The 19326-nt window shown below is 42.5% G+C and overlaps 1 protein-coding gene across 7 annotated transcripts in view; it reads left to right on the plus strand.

Annotated features, from left to right (window-relative positions):
- Positions 1-18357, plus strand: part of ARHGAP42 (Rho GTPase activating protein 42) — a 251314-nt gene extending 232957 nt beyond the window's left edge. For 6 of the 7 annotated variants that reach the window (XM_010973325.3, XM_074372929.1, XM_045509043.2 and 3 more), the window contains 3 exons: positions 2008-2070; positions 12527-12606; positions 12971-18357. In XM_010973325.3, coding sequence (XP_010971627.2) covers positions 2008-2070; positions 12527-12606; positions 12971-13059 — 232 coding nt within the window. In that variant the 3' untranslated portion in view covers positions 13060-18357. Of the gene's footprint in view, positions 1-2007; positions 2071-12507; positions 12607-12970 lie in introns of all 7 variants that reach the window. The other variant, XR_006721255.2, reaches the window with a different exon arrangement.
- Positions 18358-19326: the final 969 nt, after the last annotated feature.

Here is a 19326-nt window from a genome sequence, read left to right on the forward strand (position 1 = left end):
CTTAGGAGCAGAGCCATGGCTTCATTTAAGGACTTGAAATGAGATGTATGATACAGCAGTTGTGGGTTTTGAAACTAGACGCCTTCCTGTAACAGCCGAACATCCACCACTCAGCTGTGGGGACCCCAGATCCCCGCTGCCCCATCTCTCTTTGTTAGAAATAGAACCGCTTTCTAGCTGCTGAGGGTCGGTTTCCCCCCGTCTCCATCGTAGGTCTCTGCTCCCCGAGTCCTCACTCACTGATTTAAAGGAGCTCACAGAGGACAGGGAGCGTGAAGGGCAGAAGGGGTGCTTCTCATCAGAGGAGACAGCCCGGAGGCAGAGAGGCTGCCCGGGTCGGGTGTGCAGACAAGAACAGAAGGGGCAAAGACGAGAAGACGGGGAGCTGGTCGACAAGGAAGCAGGCTCTCAAGGGGAAAGGTTTTCTGCCTTTCCTTTTATTTTCCTGACTTTTGCTAAGCTTTTCCAAATGCCACCTGAGCTGTGACTGAGCGTCTGTACATATGCTGTTCCATTTAAGGTCCACAGTGTCCCCCTGCAGTCGGCAGCACAAGTCTAGTTTTAGAGATGCTCCGAACTAAGGCCGGAAAGGCGGGGAGCCAGTCCACGCATACTGAGCGCATAAGTGGCAGAGCTGGGGTTCTTCCCAGGGTTTCCTGCTCTTATTTCTGTTATGCCATGCCCACTGGGAACACCCTGGTACTCCTGATATTTTAGTTATTCGCTGAAAGTCCAGTAAGGCGTTTTACGAAGCCCGTTTCCATAAGAACAGTGTCTTAAACTCCTTCGTTCATCCCTTTCTTTGACAAGGCCCTTTGGTTTCAGAGTGTGTTTCACCTCCAGCCTCTCTCTAGGTCAGAAATCCAGCTACCACAGTGTAGACAGATAAGTCTGTGAATCTGTCTGCTCCCCAGTGTGCCCAGTCTAGCCCTTAAGAGGAATTAAGTTTTAAGCCAAATATGTCGATGGAGATTGGAGAATATAAACTCTGTCCTTTGTGAGGGAGAGGGAAGAGCTTCTGTTTTGTGATTTTACTGATAGTTAAAGTAGAAATTAAGTTGTAGAGAGTGGATGTGTATGTTCTGTGTTAGGTGTAAAATGATCCTTCAGATTATCAAATGGCCCGGCTCTGGGAGACAAGTTTGTCAACTAAAGAAATAAGATTTTAAAAATCTAGTTTACTACATCATTCGGGGGGAGGGTATAGCTCAGTGGTAGAGGGTATGCTTGGCGTGCACAAGGTCCTGGGTTCATTATATAAGTAAATTAATTAAATAAATTAATTAATTTTTATTAAGTAAATAAATATACCTATCCACCCCCCAAAAAAGAAAGAAAAAAGGTAAAAAAAATCTTTGAAAGAATTTTATATTCTCTTCTAGTAAATGTAGAAACTTTACAAATTACCCAGGGTGCCTTAGTTGTCATTGTTCCACTCTCTGCCCGTAGTCTGATCTTTTCATCCAGGTGCCCTTCCCTCCTCATGATGTGAAACAAGATTTGAAGCCACAAATGTATTTATTGGCCGTATTTTCAGAGTTTTCTCTTTTCGCCTTATAGGGACTGTGTTCAAATATTTTAAAAATATATGAAACAATTTTAGAATCAGTTCTGTCTTCATTATCAGAATAAAAACCAGTTCTTTTGTCATGTTGATATGACTCCCTACAGGAGTCAGCAACATTACTTCCAGGAGCAGAGTTGGGAGAAAAAAATGTTCCTTTTTACTGTTCCCATGGTTTTCTGAGTTACAAAAAAGAAGGACAGTAAGATCCCCAGAGGAGGTGGCTGTAGGTTTATGATAGTCTGGACTCTGAGTCAGAGACTAGATCTGAAAATTTCTTCTACGTTAAAGCTTCACTCAATTAAAATTCAGGTCACATTCGGGGGACAGTTTTTAACTAACCATTTTTTGTTTGGGTTAACTGATAACCCTGAATTTCACTTTGAGCCAAATGATCTTCTAATGGATTTTAATGCAGTTTGCATTTTTGAATTATTTTACAGCGTGGCAGCGAAGGCCCAACTGTTTGAAAATGTTGGTTTGCCGAAGCCAGTTTCTTCTGGGCGGTAAGTTCTCAAGACCCTTAAGGTAAAAAAAAAAAAAGGGAAATAGTGGTGACCTTGTCACGTTGTTGACACGGCACGTCACCTTTGACAGGTCTGTCCCTCAGTTCCGCAGGTGGTCGCATCCACGTCTGCCGTCTCTTCACGGGAAAAAGCTTAGGACCACATGTAGCATTTAGCATCTCAGCTGTTACAGCGATGCGTTGCTTGGTCGAACCGTCACAGAGGGCGGGTTCTAAACAAGCAGGTTTTCTAAAAGACACAAGTGGCCGTAACAAAGATTCCTTCGATCATAGTTTGTGGAAAATTTTCAAACATATATCCTTTTTTGCATTTAACTGAAGTATAAGTGGTTTACAATGTTGTGTTAGTTTACGTTGTACAGCATAGTGATTCCATTATTTTTATACATATATATATTCTTTCTTAAATTCTGTTTCATTACAGGTTATTATAATTTATTGAATATAGTTCCCTGTGCTATACAGTAGCTTGTTGTTTCTGTTCTGTATTCAAACATGTTCTTGACTTGTCAGCATTATAAAACTTTTTTCTGTGACAAGCGTCATGCATGAAAAACTCTGCTTATTCTTAATGGCACCCCGTGCTGCTGTGGGGCAGGTCGCCCTGGGTGGCCCTGGTGCTGAGGGCAGTCCTTCATTCAGGGTTTCCAGATTTTGCTTCCCGCTCCATTGTTAAAAGGACACGGATCGTTACATCTTGCTGCTATTAATGTGCTTCCTTCTAAGGTTTCTGCTTCCCCTTCTCTCATTCCAAATTGATTCTTCTCGTCTGCAATGGACATTGGTTTTTAATTTTGAATATGTCTAAACGAATGGAATTTCTTGGTATTTTGATATTTCTGATTTTTTTAACCATCAGTAACTAGTATAGATCGGAAGCATTCAGTAAATGCTTGCTGAAAGAGAGTATAAATGGGAACATCTAAAGAACAAAGTTTGATTTTTTTTTTTTTTTGGAGGTACTGAGGCATTTGTGAGCGTCCCATACCCAGCCGTGAGGGAAGGGAATCACAGGTGATTGAAGGATTGCTGTGTAGTTCTTTAAAAAGTGATTCAACCATAGCATTTGTATTGACCTTATAAAAATATGTGAACTTTTCCAGCAAGCATTCATTAAGCACCTACACAGTATTGGACTTCTCCTAGTTACTACGGATAACAATGACCTTCAGACCATTTTCTTCCAAAGCCTAGTGAGGGCCCCCATGTATCAGTCCTGCACAGAGGAGAACCACTCTGGTATCTTACTAGGATGATAGTCAGTGCCTTGCGGTTACGTAGCAGATCCCAGAGTACTTCCATCTGTCTGTAGCATCTTCACCATCTTCCCTTCTGTCAGGCCTGGTGAAAACCAGGCAGCATGCGTGTCAGAGCAAACATGGTTTCTCTGAAACTGCCACCAATGTGAGGCCGGAGCGTAAAGGATTTAACCTTGCCGCTTCCCTCTGTCTTACTGAATGGCTGAACTGCTCCACTAGGTGGAGCCCTTTTATTAGAAAGCTCCAAATAATCTGTTAAGTAAGAACTCAAGTACTAGAATCCGAGATAATCTTTTAAGAGCTTTCAGGAAGCAAGATATGAATGAGGCAAATCAGTGTTGGACAGTAAATTAATGCAGCTGTTATGTACTAAGTGTACTCAGATGTTCAACAGTGAACCTGTGCATTTATAATATGCTTTCACATTCTGAATACTCTAAAGTCACTTCTAATAAGCTGTCAGCATAAACCTAGAGTCACTCGGTGGTACACTGAGCGTACAGTCTTCTCTGTCAGCGAGTCCACAGCACTTGTGGACGGTGTCATACCCTTTCACCTGCCCTTTCATTTTGCTTAGCTTGGCCTGCCCCTCTGGATTCAGCTGAAACAGTTCCCTGCTGAAGTCTCCAGCAGGCGATCATAGGTGAGTGCTTCCCTGTGCAGACGGCACGTGCCCAGTGTCTTTGGTGAAAGGGCTGGATGTGACGTGGATGCAAGTCAGGGTTTGCTGGTGGCTCTTCCTTGGTACGGGGTGTGGCTGGTCCTGGAGAGACTAAAGCCTGCACAGGGTGTGAGGCAGGGCGTCCGCTCTGCTCAGTGGCCGTCACTGCCCTGTTGGGGGCAGGGTCTGATCCCAAATTACTGGAGCCCTTTAAGTCTGTGTTTTCCGCACGCCCTGCTCCAGGACCCTTGCCCCACGAGGGAAGTGCTGAAGCGAGTGGGGCCATGCGGGCTCTCAGCTCGTCTCAGCCGTGGACAGAGGTCTGATGCACTGATGCCCGTGGCTCTGCTCAGACACAGCGTCCCATGCAAGTCCCCTTTTTCCTCTCACAGCCCCAGCCTCTGCTGCCCCCACCTGTTGTAGAACGTCTCTGCAGGGCAGGTGGGCCACACGGACTCTCTGTGGGGGGCGGGGGGGGGCGGGGGTGAGCCCTGGTGGGGCCGCTGCCATAAGAGATCTGGGCTGCTTGTGTTGCGCTGCTTGAGTAAGTGCCAGCAGTGGCTGCCCCAGCCCCACCCAGGCTCTGCCCCTGGACTAGACCATGCTTCCCTGTGATGTGGAGGGGGCGGGCTGGAGCGCTCATTCGCCGGGCTTGAGCTGGGGTGCATGGTGCAGTTGCAGGACACCCAGCAGCCACTAGGGGAGCCCTCTCCACCCTGCCCGGAGGCAAGCCAGTGCACACGCTCTCCTCCAGAGAGGAGTCCAGTCCAGGATCTCCACTGCCCTCTGCTGGCCCCCGTGGTCCTCCAACCAGCCAACGGGGCTTGTCTCCCTGACATAGGACCCCAGGACTGGGGCACCTAATCTGTGGCTCGAACCACTCACTCCCCAGGGAGGCTCTCTGCCTGTCCAATCTCCCTTTGCCTCTGAGTCCCCTTCCAGGGGCAGAGGTCCCAACCCGATTGCTTTTCGTCCCTTCCTCGCCGATTCTGCGTGCATCATTCTTACAGCCTTGGTTGTTCAGGAGTCCTGCCAGTTTCCAGTTAGTTTCCACTGAGAATTCTTCCACATGTAGGTATATTTTTGATGTATTCGTGGGAGGAGGTGAGCTCCAGGTCCTCTTACTCTGCCATCTTGATCTGAGCTCTGGGAAGTCTGTTTTCTTTATCTGTAAAATGAAGATAATAATTCTGTTTTTTACAAATGGTTGTAGATGTACGTAGCAGCGTATTTGAAATACACAATAAATTCTCTGTAAATGGTCTCTACATTAATAACCAATATTGTTAGTGTTATTAAAACTGCTTAGATATTCAAGCTTCTAATTAATACATGAGTGGTATTTGAACATGAACTCTTAACAGTCACTTGATATCCTTTTGTACCATTAAATACGACTGCACAACAGTGAGAAGTTGAGGGCGCGTCCCTTACTAGCCTCCTACGACGCCTAGCTTGCTTTCTTCTAGAGAATTAAGGATTGCTCTTGAATTGGACCTCGAAGAACAATAGGACCCGTCGTGGGTAATGAGAAGACTGGCCATGTTTGGGAAAGAGACTGGCTGGGAGATTTTAGTGGATAGTCTCGAGCAAGAGAAAAGTAAGACCCCTGGACTCACTGCAGGCTCTGAGAGCCACTGGGCAAAGAGGTGGCCTAGTAATCAGTGATGTGCTCTGTCGGATCGTTCACGTGGCTTTTCTAGGAGGGTGTTGAAGGGGAGAGAAGCATTTAGAGTGGAACTGGTGACATTTAAAAGACTCTAATTAGGGCGCTCACAAAAGCATGGAAAACCAAAAGGAGAATTTTATGGATAGAAGTAGGACTGAGCAACTGCCTTGACACGGGAAATAAGAGACAAGTAAAGAAGATTCCAGGTCTTTGTGCCAGAAGGAATGGTAATTTAGCTTCTGAGCTCAGCTTCTGAGAGTACGCAGAGGGGCAAGGAACGTTTTGGCCACAACTCTTGAGGAGGCTGGAACCAGGAGAGAGCATGAAGTTTGATGCCGTCTGGTAAACTTCCACTCAGTGGGTACACTGCACAGATGAAGGCGAGGTTGCCCAGCCATGGGGCTTCCTGAGTGAAAAAGGAAAAGCGGCTGGGTGTGGGTCTTTGAGGAGTGGCTTCATTTGAGGGTCAGGCAGAGAAGAAGGTGGAGGAACGAGCAGGAGGAGAAGGCGAGGTCAGGGTGGTGGAAGCTGCAGAAAAGTCAGGGGGCTCGTGAGAGGAGCCACTGGTTCTGGCTCTCAGGCATCACTGGGGATCAGGGGAGTGGGAGGGGCCCCTTGACCTGCAAGACTTGTTAACATGAAGCTCCCTAAGTTTGCCATCGACTCTGTAAACCAGAACATATGAGACTGAGGCTGAAGAATATGTATTTTCCACAACCTCCCCAAGTGATTCTTACGTACAGAGAAAAGTTTGAGAACCACTAGAATAGAGAAGAATGCCATAGTTCTTAGCGTGGACCTACGCAGACATTGGTTATTTTACAGTTATTTTTCTTAACCTGCAAAGTGCTTTCAGGAGCCGCACGTCCCTGGGCTCTGCCTCGCCACTGCAAAGGCCGGCAGCAAGAGTGCCTTTAAAGTGCTCACCTCGGTCTCTGTGACTTACGCTCGGGCAGTGGGGAAGAGCCACTTTAAAGTGGTGTCGCATGGGCTCTGCCAGTATCTTCTGAAGGTGGACTTGAGAATTAAGAGAATTAATTGAAAATTGGCCCATTGTAAGCCATCAGGTATTTGTTATGATCATTTAAAGCCAGCATTTTGTTTACAATTGCAGAGCACCAAAACAAAGCTCAACAAAGTCTTCTGTTTTAGTGAATTTGAGTTTTTAAAAGGCAGTCAGTCACTGGTTCACAGCACAGTGACACGTAGAAGACACAAAAGATAAAATGCTGTGGCACACGTAAGAAAGACAAAAGAAGCCATGGTTATTAAGAATGACTTAATTTTTTTTCTTTTTTTAGAGAATATGGAGACTATTAATAAACTAAAAAGTGAATGGAGCCCACCTAAAGATAACCACATTCTGGTGCACAGTCATCTAATCTCACGTGTTGACAGTGGTTCTCAACCTTTTTGGTCTCAGAACACCTTATACAAAGAGCTTTTGATTATGTGGGTTACATCTACTGATAGCTACTGTGCTAGAAATTTAAACTGAGCCATTTTTTAAATGTTTATGAATTTATTTAAAATAAGAGTAATAAGCTCATGCAACTAAAGGACAATAATAGCAGCATTTTTGTTAGAAGACCCGGGCGTGGTTATTCGCTCTTATTAACAGTCAAGTATTAATAGTAGAATTTATTTTTTCTGTGACATTATCTTGAGACTTTACAGATGGAATCTCCAGATACGCACTGTATCAGACAATAGGAAATGTAGATTTTAGCCTGACCCTGCCATGATGTTCATTTCTCTTTGCCTTTATTTCTACACGTAGAAGATGAACCAAGGAAATATCTGGATTTCCAGACTCATTATATGACCCACATCACCTGGATGGTCACAGATTCCCCAGCATTTGAGGGTCACCCCTTTCTGTAAAGCCAAGTCAAACAGTTTACATGCCTACCCCCAAGTCACAACAGGGCCCATCCAGCCTTCCCATCTCTCCCCTCATCCGAAGGCCATGTTTCCGATGTCTTTAAGACAACAGGTGTAGTTTCACATCCAGCTCTAAGCTAGGCTGCTCCGAAGCCAGCTCCCCTGCTGTTGCCCTACGCCTAACAGGCTTTGGTCGGCTTCCATCCCTTCATGAAGGTCACTGCCAGAAGTGCGGGAACTGACACCATCTCCCTTTATCCCGCCAAAGCACCATTACCACCATAACATTTGAAGAAGCTCATTACATGTTAGCATTAAATTACATATTTTATGAAAAGTAGTATTTCCTAAAACAGAAAGAGTTGCATTATTTGACATTTTTGCAGATCTCTAATGTCTGGCATGAGAGGAAATAAATGGATTCTCAGACGCATTCCATTAGCTCTCAGAGCAGGGTCCTCTCAGGGGCCCGCCGACCCTCCTTCCCGGTTCGCCTTGACTGCACTCTGAGAACCAGTCCTCTGTGATAAACACAGAAAAGGAACCATGATGGTGGTGTTTACTGTATTGTTCCGACCATAGTGCCCGGCACAGAGTAGATGCTCAACAGAATTGATAAAATACACAGTTTAACCTAAAACGACTTTGTCATTCAACTTTTTCAGTGCATTTTTAAGGGAGTTGCAATATGCATGTCTTTGACATAAGCAGCTTTAACTCTCCAAGCCTCCTGTAAGAGGTTTTTAGCATTGAGGCATCCAATACTCAAGACACCTGAGCCATGCGCAGCCCATATTTTGTTGACAAAAACCCAAGAAAAGAATATGTGACTAATTTTAAGAAATCTCCCACCAGTGTCCAAAAAGCAAATGTGTGCTTCTTGCATTATTTGTAAGTGTTTACTGCAAATTGTCATGGGCAATTTAGAGGTCTTGTCAATGGCAAGATTTTCTGTAAAATGTTTGTTTTACATGAGAGCACTGTCACATGTCATGTGTCCTACAGCAATATTCATAGTAGCTCTACCTAATAATTCACTGGATTTGGTGTATGTGATTTATTAAATCCTCTACTGATGAGCAGTTAGATTTTTGTGATTTGTTTGCTTTTAGCTTTTCTGTATGTTACTTCTTTGGCATCTTTTATACTATATCTTCTTACTCCCTTCAGAAGTGTGTTCATGTTCTCTTCCGAGGTGAAATTCTCAGCATACAAAAAATGTGTGTTTGAGAGAGAAAGGAGGGGAGAGGGAAAAAGACAGTTTGTATGTGTATCATCATTAAGTGACCTCAGAAAACACGATCAATTTTGATTTGGTGAACTTTTTTACTTTGTTTATGATTAAGGTAAGCATTGCGAATTTTGCACACCGACCCTCTCAGACCCTACTCATCAGCACTAGACAGTCTTTAGAATTAGGAATGGGGCTTGTGAGCAGATCATCTTCCAAATGACAAGGGGAAAAATGGCTTTCCGGACAGCGAGCATCCTTACCTTGCTCTCCCATGCAGCAAGAGGCAGAATTTTCGAAATCCTTTTCAAAGGATATTCAGATCTTCTGAAGAGAGACTCAGTAGGTGACAGTGTTATTTTCACATCTTCTTCAATACACCAAGGCAATCAAAGAGGAGCCATTAGCACCTGGAGAGAAAACTTCACTGTCACAGAATTCTACATTAAATCATCACAGCTCTCTGCTGAGTTAACACCTGTAGGTACAGATCACAGCCGAGGGAAATTATTCCTGTCTAGTCACATGCACAGATAATTGACAAGTCATGACAGAAACTGTTTTGTGCTGTATATTTTGACACATTTAACAGTAGCCATTGATTTAGTGATAAAATTTTTTGGCCTGACTTCCCTCACCATCCCATCCCATAAAATACAATAAGGAGAACATTCATGTCTGAAATATAAATAAAAATAATTTGGTTGCATTTTAAAGTGGAACATGAAAAATTGTCCCATTGCAAGGATTATTATATCTCAATCATTTCTCTAACTCTGGAATTTGTTTCCGTATGCATCTCTTAATTTATTTTAATGATGCAAAGTAATAAGACAGTATTTATTAGTAGAAATCATTACTGCTAGAAAATTGGACTTTTTAAAACATCTGTACATATTTTAAGAGAAATGGCCCAACAATTCTCAATTATATTATAGTAGATCAGGTCAAATTAGATCAGGTCAAGTTATACCAAATTATATCCAATCAGATGATTGTACTTGACTAAATGATTTATAGGAAAAGCTAATATTCTTTCTATTGAAGATTACCGTAGTATGATTCTGAGAGGTCTTCAGAACTTGGTAGAATCCTCTCCCCCACCCCCGTCCGTGTCCGCCACGCGCACACACTCCCGAGCGTACACGTGCACGTGGCTCTTCTTTAGTGTAAAACCCTGCCCTTCTCCAGGTGACTCCGCTGCCTCAGTTCTTCCTTGGACCATGTTTCACTGGGAAGTGCTGTTGTGCAGGCCAGTGGTCATTGCCAGCTCCTGTGTCTCCTAGCAACGTTTATGAAGGTAGAGCCTGAGACTCGACTCACATGAAACAGACTCCAGGGGCAGGGCCATACTTTTCCTCTGTAAGCCTTCCAGTCTGCAGATAGCCACTTGGGAACCCTGGTTTCAATGCCCTAGCCTCATTCTGGAAGCTGGAGATAAGAGCCGGCATCTGGCTCCCACAGGGAAATGAAGTGAGTTAACCCAGTTGCTTTGAGAGAGCCGCAGATGACAAGGACTCCTGATGCCTCTCTGCAGATGAAGTCCTGGGACCTCAGGGAGGAAACACAAGATGCCTTGAATCTTTAAATCTTTAACCCTAACCCTAACTCATCATTTAGAAAAAGAGCCCAGAGCATCTTCCCTCCCTTTTTTTTTCCACTCATTCATTAGGCAGATTTTTACTGAGTTACTATTTAAGCATCAGGTATTGTTCACGGAGGTTACATTCGAGTTGGGGGAGACGCTAACAGAAACATCAACTGTAACAACAGAACGCCAGATGTCAGTATCACGCAGACTTAAAATAGAAGAATGTGATAGCTGCCTGGGGGGCTGTTTTTAGAGTGCGGGGTCAGGGAAGGTCCGGCCTGCAGTGAAACTCAGGAAGTGTAAGATAAAGTAAAGGCCACAGCCAAGTGAAGGTTAAGAAAACATCTCGGAGCGAGGCCCGGCTAGCCCTGGGGGGGTGGGGTTTGGCATGTTTGAGGCGGAGAAGCTGGGCCAGTGTGACTATAGGTGAGTAGAGGCAGGGACAGAGGTAGCAGATACGGCCAGGTGCCTGATTATACACAATGGGGAGCCTTAGTTGCAAACCAGTTGAAGGGTAGTTTTCAGGGAAGTCATGTGATCATCATGCGATCACCAGAACCTCTCAAACTGCCCTCTGGCTGCTCTGTGTAGAATGGATTGCAAGGAGGCAAGAGGAAGCCCCAAGGATTTAGGAAGTCAGGGAGCTATAAAGTGAGCTACCCCAGAAATGATCTGGGCTTGGATGCTGGTTGTGGTAGAAGCAGGTGGAGCCAGGTAATTGCATGTTTCAGAGTGAAGGTGACATCACTGGTGACTTGATTAGCAGTCTCAGATGATGGCTTTTTGGTGTTGGCTCAAATGGTTTTAAATAGCTCTCCTATAAAACTCTGAAATTCTGGCTTCCCTTTAAAAAAAAACAAAACAGTATCTGGCTAGACGGAGCCTGAATTTCCATATGGTAGCAGCTGTCAGAGCTGAGTATTGGCTTCCCTCTTTAAAGAGTTGGGTGTACTCTCTGGTTTGCAAAGACATGTCCCCATGGCTCCCTGACAATGAGGTTATTGTTGATTATCACTTATCATCAACTTATCCTACTGTCTTTCTCATAACACACCCACTTAATTCATTACCGTCCCCTGTAGACCGTTCAGTTTTTGGATCTCACCTCTGATAATCTGAAATAAAAGTGGCAAATAAGGGAAGCTAGAGCTCAGTGGTAGAGTACGTGATCAGCACGCACGAGGTCCTGGGCTTAATTCCCAGTACCAGCACTTAAAAATATTAAATAAATAGGTAAATACACCTGATTACCTCCCCCTTCCAAACAAAACAAGACAAAAATGCTATGCTACAATGTGGATGGACCAGGAGATTATCATTCCAAGTGAAGTAACCTAGAAAGAGAAAGAAAAATACCATATGATATCACTTATATGTGGAATCTTAAAAAAAAAAAAGACAAGTGAATTTATTTATTTACAAAACAGAAACAGACTCACAGACATAGGAAACAAACTTATGGTTACCAAGAGGGGGAATGAGGTGGGAAGGGATAAATTGGGAGAGCTCGAGATTTGCAGATACTAACTACTATATATAAGGTAGATAAATAACAAATTACTGTATAGCACAGGGAACTACATTCAATATCTTGTAGTAACCTGCAATGGAAAAGAATATGAAAAAGAATATATATACATACATATATATATGTATGTATCTGTATATGTATGACTGAAAATTTATGCTGTACATCAGAAATTGACACTTTGTAAGCTGACTATACTTCAATTAAAAAACAAAAACATTTTTTAAGTTGCAAATAAATAAAGTAATAAAACTTCAAGGTTCCTACGAACCTCTCTAAAGCTGCAGAAATAGCCTGGTCAGTGGCAGGCTAATGACTAAATGATAGCCTTCTTTGAAACCGGCTCATGTTGTTCATTATAAGCCCGGTGGCTCCCCTCGGGGGCATTGACTGGAAACACAAGGCAGGCTTTGGCTGCACTGTCGGTGTTCTCTGGTTACACAAGTGTGTTCAGTTTGTGAAATGCACTTACGCACGCTTACGTGTCCACGTTATGTATATTATGCCTCAATTAAAACTAAAAAGTAGTATCGTTTTTTTAAAGGATAGTTTTCAGTGTCATTGTACCTGAGTTGAGTCTTGTGGATTTCACAGAGGTCCTTTGCTCTTCCAGCCAAGCCAAAGCCATGTACTCCTGTAAGGCAGAGCACAGCCATGAGCTTTCCTTCCCCCAGGGGGCGATCTTTTCCAACGGTGAGTACACCCATTCCCTTCGCTGAAGTCCCTCGTCCTGGGGAGGAAGGAGCAGTGTAGCAGGAAGAGTCTCAGATAGAAGCCAGGAGGCTCAGAATCAAGTCCAGGCCCTTCCTCTCATACCTATGCAAGTGAACACATCATATCCCTCTGGACCCTGGTTATTGCCCCGTGTAAGAGAGAAAGAGTGATTGATTATGTGAACGCAAAAGACCTTTCCAGCGTTACAGGCGCTGTGACGTTGTTTGGACAGCTTGGGTGTATGCATACAATCTGATGTGGATTTTTGCCCATCTCTGTATATAGTTATTTAAAGCTAACATCCACTGAGTGATGCTTATTCATTTATTCTTATTTTTGCCAGTGTACCCGTCAGTGGAACCAGGATGGCTGAAGGCAACTTATGAAGGCAAAACAGGACTGGTCCCAGAAAATTATGTTGTCTTCCTCTAAGACTACTTAGTGGGTGGCAGTATCTTCATGGTATCCATGGTAACAAGCAATAAGTGCTATGATTTTTATCTGACACAGATATGGGGATCAGCCCATTAAAATGAGAACAGTCCATTTCTATCAAGTTCTACACCAGCAGACTATGTAGCTCCCTATTAAGAGAAAGGAAAATGATGTTTAAATTGTTTGCCGTTCATTTTTCTTTTTTTCTTTTTTGGCTGGTTTCTTATTTCGAAGTAGCTTGCCCCCTTCCTTTTTTTTTTTAGATAAGTAACTCTCCCCACAATGTCTCTTTCATAACAATTGTAATCTCAAATGCTGTGTTAAGTACTACTATATCCCCAAAATTTGGAAACCAGAAATCTGCTATAAGACTTTTGAGATCTGCCTGTTACTGTCTGGTGTTCTCTGAGAAACCTTGAAACCATTACTAAAAAATGTAATTTAAATTGTTCATTTATTATGATTTTTTTCTTAAAAATATACTGCTATTATATATGATTGTTTTGCTGGTCCTAAACATTTCAAGGAAATAAGGCTTTTTTTTTAACATAGATTTATTTTTATTTGTTTACCAAGTAGATGATAATATTCAAAAGCAATAATGTATATGATGTCTGTAAATGAAACCGAATTAGGTCATACACTGATTCTGCTGTAAACGCTCCGTGCAGCATTCCAGACACCTTCCATGGGCTTAGAGCAGGGACCAGCAAACTATTTCCGTAAAGGCCTGATGGTAAATATTTTCTGCTTAGCAGGACCTGTGGTCTCTGTCACACCAGTCCACTCTGCATTGTAGCAGAAGGTGGCCAGAGACACAAGTAAATGGGTGTGGCCGTATGCCCATACAGCTTTATTTCAGGACGCTGAAATTTGACAGTCATGGTTATCACGTGTCATGAAATATTAAGCTTCTTTGACTTTGAAAAATCCATTTAAAAATAGAATTGTTCTAAGCCTATGGGCCGTAGACAGACAGGTGGCAGACCAGGGTTGACTCCTGGGTCACGGTCTGTTGACCCCTGGTTTAGAGGATGTGTAAAATGACCTTTATAACTTTGAGATTTTATGAAATTTTATTCCATTAACCTATAAATGCTGGTAAGTCACACGCACATATCCTCTGGTAGTATCATTGTAGTGGTGTCACAAATGTGTAACTGCAGTAATAGGAAAGCAATTTAAAGGCGCCGTGTACAAGCATACAACGTAAGCTCTACCTGCGGCTCTGTAAAGTGTCAAAGTCTTTTACTGATGTCTAGTTTGGGGTTTTGAGAAATTCTCCTACAAGTGATAAGGATGCTATTTTAAGACACTAGTAGAGACATGCCTTCTAAAGTCTATGCTTAGTTGAAACAGAATCCAAACTCTTTATACAGGATTCTTAAATGGTTTTGAACTGGGGTTTGAAATTGTTACATCATCTCTAGCAAGAATAAAGTCATACATGATTTTCGGGTATGCCTTTCGGTTTACAACCTTTATTAGGGATTTCACTGAATTTATAGAGCATAGAAATAGATATTTACTACCCATTTATATATACCATCAACATCTGGCCATGCATCCACCATTAGTTCTATTATTTCTATTTGAATAATTCTCACATTGTTTCTATACATAACTACGAGTGGCAAAGAGCCTTTCTTCTAAAGATTCTCAAAAGCTGGTTCCCTGCCATTGACTGCCACAGTGCTGGCCCCTTGGCCATGGCATTTTACCTGTTGCTTCACAGTTCTTCACTGTACAGACACTCAGGTATCGACTACAGACATTTCTTCTTAACGTGATATTGTGATCTGTAATCTCAATCTCTTCTACTTTAATGTTTCTAGAGTTAATAGGTTAAATTATACATGCCCACATGCACAACTATGCCTGGGAGCATTTGTGCTTTTAAAATTAAAAATGGAATAATGGATGAGAATGTAAAAGTAAAGAGAGTAACCGTAGACGGACTCGCAACCAGAAGTAAATATCAGTGCATTGAAATAAAGGGATGAAAACTATTTAATGTTATAAAAATTAGTAATATAATGACAAAACCTGATAAGTTTGTTGCCTTTTTTTTACCTGCTGCTGTTGACTTTTATACACGATGATTATGTGTTGTTAGAGCTTCTTGATCTCTGGATCCTCGGTGGCCCTCAGGAGTAGTAATCGTGCTGTTCACACCCCGACTACCCTCTGCTGGGACAGAGGTGGTCTTTCTTGTGGACCAGTCCCTGAGTCTACAACACCCTCAGTTTAAGCGTCCTGGCTAGCATTTGGCATCTGACTAAATGAGAACCTTTGAAGACAAACTGATTTTCTTTCAAAGACCAACTTGAATCCAAAACGGTGATTCCTGCTTCACTTGCTGCTGCATAAAGAAATCTCAGCCTTCATTTGATTTTAACACAGGCCGTAGTGTCCCTGCCTCGGAGCTGTCTGTGGGCTAATCCCACGGATGCTCAGTGAGGAGACAGCACGGGCTGTAACGGATGTGCGTGGGGAGCCCTGCTCCTTTATCCTGGGGAGGCAGAGCTGGGGCCAGTCCTGGATAGGGTCCGTTTTTTGAAACAAGCGGCAAAAGTGCTTGTTCAAATTGTGCTTTTACTTGCCGTTTTAATCTCACAGATTTGTGAGGATGGCTTTCTTCTTCATACTGACTGTGTGTGGAAGCAAGTCATGGCCATGTGCTAGAGACAGGCGGAAGCTGCTTTTCCCTAGAAACGTTGCCAACAGATAATGTATTTGTGGGCGTTGAGAAAAATCAGGACATGTGCTCTACATTCCAGGGAATATTACTTGCACCAGAAGGCAATGCCAGCCGAGAGAAGATGATCACATTTGAAATCGTAGCAGCATTTCAGTAATGAAACCTTAGCTTTGCAGAGACATAGTGAAGACCCGCTAGACTTCCCACATTTGACACACACACAAACGTGGGCGCCCCAATCACTGCTGCCAGTATAATCAGGATGAGAAAGAGACTGATGAGTCAGTCAGTCTTCTCATCTGTTATGTGAAAATATCGTCAAAGACAAAACCTTTATGTAACTAGCAGGTGACTCCTCTGTTGTGCCGTAACCCCGCCAACTTTATAGAAACTACTAGTCAGTCAACCGAAGGCTTTTTCTGTTGTGTTACATGTAAATGTCTGAGCAGTTGAACCATCCCTGTATTCCTCTGAAGTCTGTGGCAGATGAGGAAGTGCCACATCTCCCTATTCGATGGGAGTGGTTTGCCCAGCTGTGTCTTCTCCCTGTGCTTTGCACTAAGTGGGTGCTACCAGGCTTCTCAGCAGTGGCTCCTTTGCTGGCTCTTTCAGGAATGGTTGAGATTTTTTAAAAAATGTTCTTTACAGTTCCATACTCTCCAGGTTCCCAAATAGGAAAAATAAAAGGACACAATTTTTTGTTTTATTTCTGCAATCGTTGACTTTATATAGGGTGGCATGTTTTCTAAAAATCCACCACGATGTTAAGGAAATAAATCCAGCCCTGCAATCCTGGGAAGATAGCACCTGCTAACCTCCTCGCTCCCAGCCTCATCTTCAGGTCTGTCTGTGTCCTACGTGAGAGGGTCTCGTTCACATGGATGCTGCTTTAGAAGAGTCCCTCAGAGCCTTTCTTCAAACAGCTTCAATGTCTAGTATGCCCCTACCAGTTATCTTTTTGTGATGCTTTCATCAGCATTTAGAACCCCAACTTGATTTGTATTTTACTGACTGAAGGTAGAGCAGTTTAGGAACAGATTTTGTTCTTTGGTTTTAGAATACATTTGTAATTTGCAGCTGTCTTTGTGACCTAACAGCACAGGATTGGACCCCAAAATCATATCTCTTGGTAAAAAAAAAAACAAAAAAAAAAACAGAGACTTGATTACTGTCCAGAAGTTATTTGCCTTTTTACTAAAGATTTCCCACATAGGGTAGAAATTGCTGTTTACTTTTCCCTCCTACCTTGTTTGGTTAGTTTCCAAAATCAAAACACTCTTTGCAAATGAAGTCTATTGAATAGTCTTCTGCCTGTTTCCTGTAGACCCACAGACTTAATTTCAGGTATTCATCTGCGAGTCCCATATCTCCTGAACGCATTCAGTGTCTCCATTCATTGTCACAAGTATCTCCCTGCCTCAAATCTCGGTGGTAGTAACCCCGGACAAATTCAGGCTTGTGAATGACATGGCCTTTGAAACAATCAGATCAACAAACAGGATTTTTCATTTTTATAGGGCAGTTACATCCACTGTTTTGAACCAGGAATCTCAAGTAAGAATGCTGACAGCACCCACAGCAAGCCCCAGCCAGAATACTGATTTACATATTCTAGCCCAATGTGTAGAAGCTGTTGTGTGAATTAGGGAGCCCAACAGGTCATCCTTCCTCTCCTTGTCACTCATGAGAGAGACGCCAAGTTCAGAAGCTGAACACTTCTTTCTTGGTGCTGTAGGGAGAAATGGAATCTGTGTGCCTTCTGAGGAGCCCCAAAAGGCAGGGGCCATTTACAGTTATCACAGACATAAACATCCTTCGTCATCCAGGATGTTCAGGTTCAGGAGCACTTGAGGACCTTAAGTGCTGGAGGTGGGGGGGGCCACAGGTGCCTCTGCCACCTTAATTAGGTGACCCCTTTCTCCCCTTTGTACCAGCTCTTGGCAGCGTTTCCCACGGTCTTTACCCTTCCAGGGTTCAGAACGGCCGACTTTGCCTTGAACCCATTGTCTCTTGGATTAAAAGTGTGCGTTGTTTTTCATACAGCAGCATGTTAGAGATTTGATCTCTGCCTCTCTTATCTCCAGTTATGATCTATGCTTAAAAGCCTAGATGTCATCACATATTTGAGGGCTGTGATTTCAAGAGTCCTGTTGAACTCTGAGCTGAAACCTTTACAAATAAATAGGGAGTGTGGCAGGGAAGGTGGGGTTTTTTTTGTTTTTTTGTTTTTTGTTTTTTTCATTTTTAATTCAGAATCCTATTTATATACTGTTAAAATTTGAGGTACTATAGTTTATATAAAAATTGAATATTTAGATGATCTATTTCAGTACTAAGAATTTGCAGCCATTAACATGACAAATTAAGTGATAAATATGAAAATGATTGTCAGTAAATTATCATATTGAATTTTTTGTTTATTTTGTAGTGTTTTTATATTTATCTGCACTTTGTGTATATATATACACGCATACATATACAAACATGTAAATAACCTCATGTTATTCCTTATCTAAATTGCCACAATATCTTTAATGTATGTTTACACTGTATTTTAAATTACTTTAAAAATAAACTATGTAAGCACATTTTAATTTAGTCTTTGTACTTGAAGACCCACTGTGCTGGAGGACAGCTGTCTTGGATTCATACAGAGAAAAACCAAAGTTTCAGGTACTGTGAATGGTCATTTTGGGTGTGGCCAAGTGGAAAATTGTAGGAGAACTGATAACCTTTTCCTAACAGTTGGACCTTTTCCTGAGAAATTGGCATTCTGAAAGATCAAGAAACTGTTAATGTTGGTACCTATTAATAATGCAGGTGTCTACAGGAAAGAGAAGTAACAGACTGTGAACAAATTACCAGATACAACAGGTATGCAGGCTTACCTGAAAATAAAAGTCTGTGAAAGTTTACAAGTGTGCTTCATCAGCATACAAATAACTTCCTTGGATTTTTATTAGTTTTAGGACCCTCTTGGTCACTATTTGACTTCTAGCTAAAATCTTGCTTTTGCTTTTCTGCATGACAAAAAGAGATCTGTGCATTTATTTTGTGCTGTTAAACGGATTATTAGAGTGCAGCAAATCATCTTGCCAAAACTAAGCCTGATGGCTTAATAACAGGGCCATTGGGCATACAACCTGATTTGCTTACATGGGTTGTAGATTTCTTAAGTATCAGAGGAGAAGTAATACAGTTACGACACAAGACTTGTTGAGACCTGTTGATGTGAATAAATTCCAGTGTGATTAAGCAGGAAAGGACTGTTAGATATTAGAGATTATTGTGGGTCAGTTACCGTTTGAGAGTGTTGAGTTTCGGGAACCGACCCAGATGGAAACCCTTACAGCTGATATTTCAAACATAATAAATACAAACTAGCTCCCAATAGGCCAAGCTGGAATGGATCCAACAACAAAATAAGTCATGCAGTATTGGGTTATAACCCAAAGTGTAAACTGTCCATGAATCCACACAGATACAGGTAAATGACAGTAAATTTCATGTAGATAAATGAATGTAAAATAGGAGAGAAGAGACAAATATTCTTTAGGGAAGAA

Source organism: Camelus bactrianus, chromosome 10 (genome assembly GCF_048773025.1).
Source record: "Camelus bactrianus isolate YW-2024 breed Bactrian camel chromosome 10, ASM4877302v1, whole genome shotgun sequence".
NCBI lineage: Eukaryota > Metazoa > Chordata > Mammalia > Artiodactyla > Camelidae > Camelus > Camelus bactrianus.